The 4,154-nt window shown below is 41.5% G+C and overlaps 1 protein-coding gene across 1 annotated transcript; it reads right to left on the bottom strand.

Moving 5' to 3' along the window:
* Positions 1 to 1,970: 1,970 nt before the first annotated feature.
* LOC130732514 (uncharacterized) lies at positions 1,971 to 3,006 on the bottom strand. Its single transcript, XM_057584547.1, has 2 exons — positions 2,374 to 3,006; positions 1,971 to 2,177 (listed from the first exon to the last, which is right to left on the bottom strand). The coding sequence occupies exons 1-2, from the start codon at positions 3,004 to 3,006 to the stop codon at positions 1,971 to 1,973; spliced, it is 840 nt and encodes a 279-aa protein (XP_057440530.1).
* Positions 3,007 to 4,154: the final 1,148 nt, after the last annotated feature.

Below are 4,154 nucleotides of genomic sequence, written 5' to 3'. Positions count from 1 at the left end.
TGTTTATCTTCTTATGTGTTCTGTTATTGGATTTAGGGTTTATGATGTTATGTGTTGTGTTCTTGTTGATCTCATTAGGCATTACTTTGGTTGTATCAGTGTTAAAGTTCTTTTGTATTGAATGAAAATGTCCTATGTCATGAATGCAATCTCCACATGAGACATTAATACAATATGTGTTGGTTGATTTGAATATTAATGCAAGATGGATCTGGTTGTTTTCCCCTGCAGTGTTCCATGAGTTATGCACAAAAAAATGTATAGTTGGTGCCCTGTTTTGGCAGTGTATGTATATGATGCAGAATTGAGTTAATGCTTAATAAACAACAATTCTTATAGAAAACACAACATGGAAACATGTGAGTCTTGAACATAGAAAATGTGAGCCATAAAGCTATTACAAGAGTAATGGGAAGTAATGTCATCCAAGCATTTCATTACAATAATGGTGTTGTGGTCCCATCTTCCACTAAATAACACAATTACTAAATAACTATTACAAAAAAAGACAGATATGATCCATCTCCTTTTGATAACTCTCTTCTTTGGTTGGTCTTGACTAGCAACAGTTGCCTTGCCCTTATCCCCTTTCCCAGCAGCTCTATCAGATCCACTTGCATGTTCTCCTGGAATCCAATGACCTATCTCATTGTCAGCTCCCCTCTTTTTCCCCCTTTGATTAGAAGCAGCAGCTACAGTTTTTTTGGGTTGTGGAGGTGGTGGTGCTTGTTTTGTTGCTCTGGCAGCTGCAGCTGGTTGTGGAGTTGGAGGTGTTGCAGGTTGCTTTCTGGACCTAGTAGGTGGAGGTGCTTGTGGTTGGTTGTTTGTAGTTTCAGTTGCAGCTGGCTGTGGAGGTGCAACATCTTGCTTTCTTGATCTGGAAGTTGGAGCTTTGAGTGGAGGTGGAGGTGCTTGTTGTTGGTTGTTTGCAGTTTCAGTTGCAGCTGGTTATGGAGGTGCAGCAGCTTGCTTTCTGGATCTGGCAGTTGGAGCTTTGAGTGGAGGTGGAGTTGCTTGTTGTTGGTTGTTTGCAGTTGCAGCTGGTGGAGCTTCTTGTGTTGAAGGAGCAGAAGGAGACACATCTTGTGTTGAAGGACCAAATACCTGTAGACAAGAGATTTTTAGACATGGTGAATAGAAAAGCACAAACAGAGGCAAAAGGGATTTTATTGATACCTGTGAGAAATCATCTAGTTGTGGTTCATTCTCTTCTTCAATGTGCCCATCATCAAGAGCATCCTCAGATGGTGGAGGCAAGGGGCACTTCCTCTGGTTGTGTCCTTTTTTGTGGCACCTACTACATGTGTAAGAACTGCCTCCTCTTCTCAATTTGGTTGGGTTCTTCTTATCTGGTTCATCAGGTTCCCTTCTCCTCAATTTTTTTGGCCTTCCAGGCCCTCTTTTAACCTCAGGAGGAAGGATGTCATCTTGTTGGAGCTTTGGCCATTTATTCTCACCATTAATTGGGGAGATCATGTGCCCATAGCAAGTGTTATAAGCTGCTTTAAGGTAATATTCATGCACATAATTCTCAGGATTAAGACCCTTCTCAGAGAGACAAACCACAACATGTCTGTAGGGAATTCCATTTATTCCCAACAGTTGCATGTACATGATTGCTTCTCTATATCAACTATGAATTGGTCTTCAAAACCAGCATGCTCAACCTGAAATAGATCTTGAGCAACCCAAGTTGCTACCCACCTACCACTATAATTTATCTCTCTATCTAGTCTCTTCCTAGGTTTAGGCATCACATTACCCTTCCATCTTTTACTTTTTTCTCTCAAAGTTGTAAATCTAGTCATTAAGTACTTCCTAATCCATTCAAACATAGTGATAACGGGTTTGTCCCTAGCAACTAAAATGGTACAATTGAAAGCCTCAGACAAATTATTCATGGTTACATCACATTTAGGGTAGAAAGAAAAAGCATGTCTGCACCAATGTATTCTAAGGATAGTCATCTGCTACTTGTAAGCATATTCATTTATTGCTTTTATTTGTTGCATTTTCTCCTCCCACAGCTCCTTGTATGTTGCTTTGGATGCCCACATGAGAAGGTCTCTTATCTCAGTTCCTCCACCAAACTTCTCCTTGAAATTGGCGTACAAGTGCCTCACACAAAAGCGGTGCTCTACACCAGGAAAGTCTTCCTCGAACACTTGCATCAACCCCTAGGCAACACAATCAGATTGTAATGTAAGTAAAGTAAGTAAGAACAATCAGATTGTAATGTAATGAAAGTAAATACTATATCTTAGTTTAGATTACCTTTTGCTTATCACTAATGAACACGCATCTTTTATCACCGATATCCCGGATCAAATGGTTCAAAAACCATCTTCAAGATTCCTTGCACTCGGCTTCAACCACTGCAAATGCAAGTGGGAAGTACTGATCATTTGGGTCCCTTCCCACAGCAATGAGAAGGATGCCACCATATTTAGTTTTGAGGTGACATCCATCAATTCCAATAAATGGTATGCATGTCAATTTAAAAGCAGATTTGCATCCCTCCAAACACATATAAAAACAACCAAATCTGGGCTGAAGTGTGGTGGGATTATATCTCAGAATGATAGCTGCTTTGTTTTGATGATTCACCCTCTTGAGCTCACCTGCATAAGATGTTATCATGGTATACTGCTTTAGGGCATCTCCCTCAACATCATCCTTAGCAATTTTTCTCGCATTCCAAGCAGTCCCCCAACTGACACCTACACTGTATCTTGTCCTCATCTCATGAATTATCTCCTTCACTTGGAGTACTGTACTAGAATTCATCATTCTGTCCTCAATAACCTTTGCAATCCACTTAGCTGTTGCTGCCCTATTGTTGAATGTTCTTCCACATGTGTGTTTAGGATCAAGTGTCTTAATCTTGTATGTTGAAGTCCCTTTTACATTGGCACAGTATGCAATGAAGCCACATTCTTCTTGCTTGAAACCAAACTTCACCCTTGACTTATCATTCTTCTTGTACCTCACAGCCTTCCCATTCATCACAGAGTGTGCAAGGATAGCTTTCTTAAACTCTTCTGTGGAGGCAAACTCCAATCCCAGTCTGAATTTTTAGTCTTTGTTCAGGTCCTCTGCCCTGAACCTGATTTGTCTGGCCCTGGATCTATCATCTTCCTCACCACTAGAATAGTCACTCATCAGCTCATCACTGTCATAGTCCAAATCAAAGGGATGCAGGGATGCATCTTCAGGTGGAATGTCAATGTCCGCATCCTGACTTCCATCACCATCCTGCACCTCATTGTTGAAAGTAAATGGCCCATCACAGTTTCTAATCACATCCTCACTTCCATCACCATCCTCTTGCACATGAACTGGTTCATTCACATCATCAAACCCATCATTAGGCAGGTTTTTACATATTTCATCTTCACTGTCTAAGTTGTCATCACTGCTCCATTTAATGTCACTGTCACTGGAGAATGCTATGTCAGACTCAGAATCACTCTCAGCAAGGCATTTTCCCTTTCCCTTACCAGGAACTTCCCTAACATGTTTTCTCCCAGTAGGAGCTTCCTCAGCCACACGAATCACTTCCACTTCAGGAAGTGCAACAGAAGGAGAATCCTCAGTCACAGGAATCTCCTCCACTTCCTCAGTCATAAGAATCTCTTCCACTTCCTCAGTCACAGGTATCTCCTCCACTTCCTCAATACTAGGTGTCTCCTCAACTTCCTCAGTCACAGGAATCCCTACAACTTCAGGCAATGCAACAATATGAGTTTCCCCATTCTCAGGAATCACTTCCCTAGTGGAAGCTTGCTCAGTCACTTCCACTGCATGCAAGTCTTCATCAAGCAAACCAGCATCTTCTTTTTGCATCTCAGGCAATTCCACAGTATGTTCCAGGTATATATCAACCAGTCCCCCAGAAGCCATTGCATAACTAACAAGTTCCATTGCATCCTTATCATCCATTATCTTCTTTAAGCCTCTTTCAAACCTCAGTTCTGACTTGCACCACCACAATTTGTAAGCATCATGAGGATATCCCAGATCTTCCTTCACAGTGGATTTGATGGAGAAGCATGAGAACAAATCAACATCCCCATCAATGTCAACTGACTCTCCCCCATCATAGGAATGCCTCTAAAACGACCCTTGTGGTGGATTCGGGTTTTGATCAAACC

The sequence above is a fragment of the Lotus japonicus genome, chromosome 1 (genome assembly GCF_012489685.1).
Source record: "Lotus japonicus ecotype B-129 chromosome 1, LjGifu_v1.2".
Taxonomy (NCBI): Eukaryota; Viridiplantae; Streptophyta; class Magnoliopsida; order Fabales; family Fabaceae; genus Lotus; species Lotus japonicus.
The sequence above is the reverse complement of the archived record's forward strand: the minus strand, read 5'-3'. Positions and strand labels throughout refer to the sequence as shown.

Coding starts and splice junctions, on each gene's coding strand:
- LOC130732514 (XM_057584547.1), bottom strand. CDS start 3,006: ATGAATGGGAAGGCTGTGAGGTACAAGAAGAATGATAAGTCAAGGGTG. Junction 2,178..2,373: donor TCCCACTTGCATTTGCAGTG/GTTGAAGCCGAG, acceptor TGTGTTGCCTAG/GGGTTGATGCAAGTGTTCGA.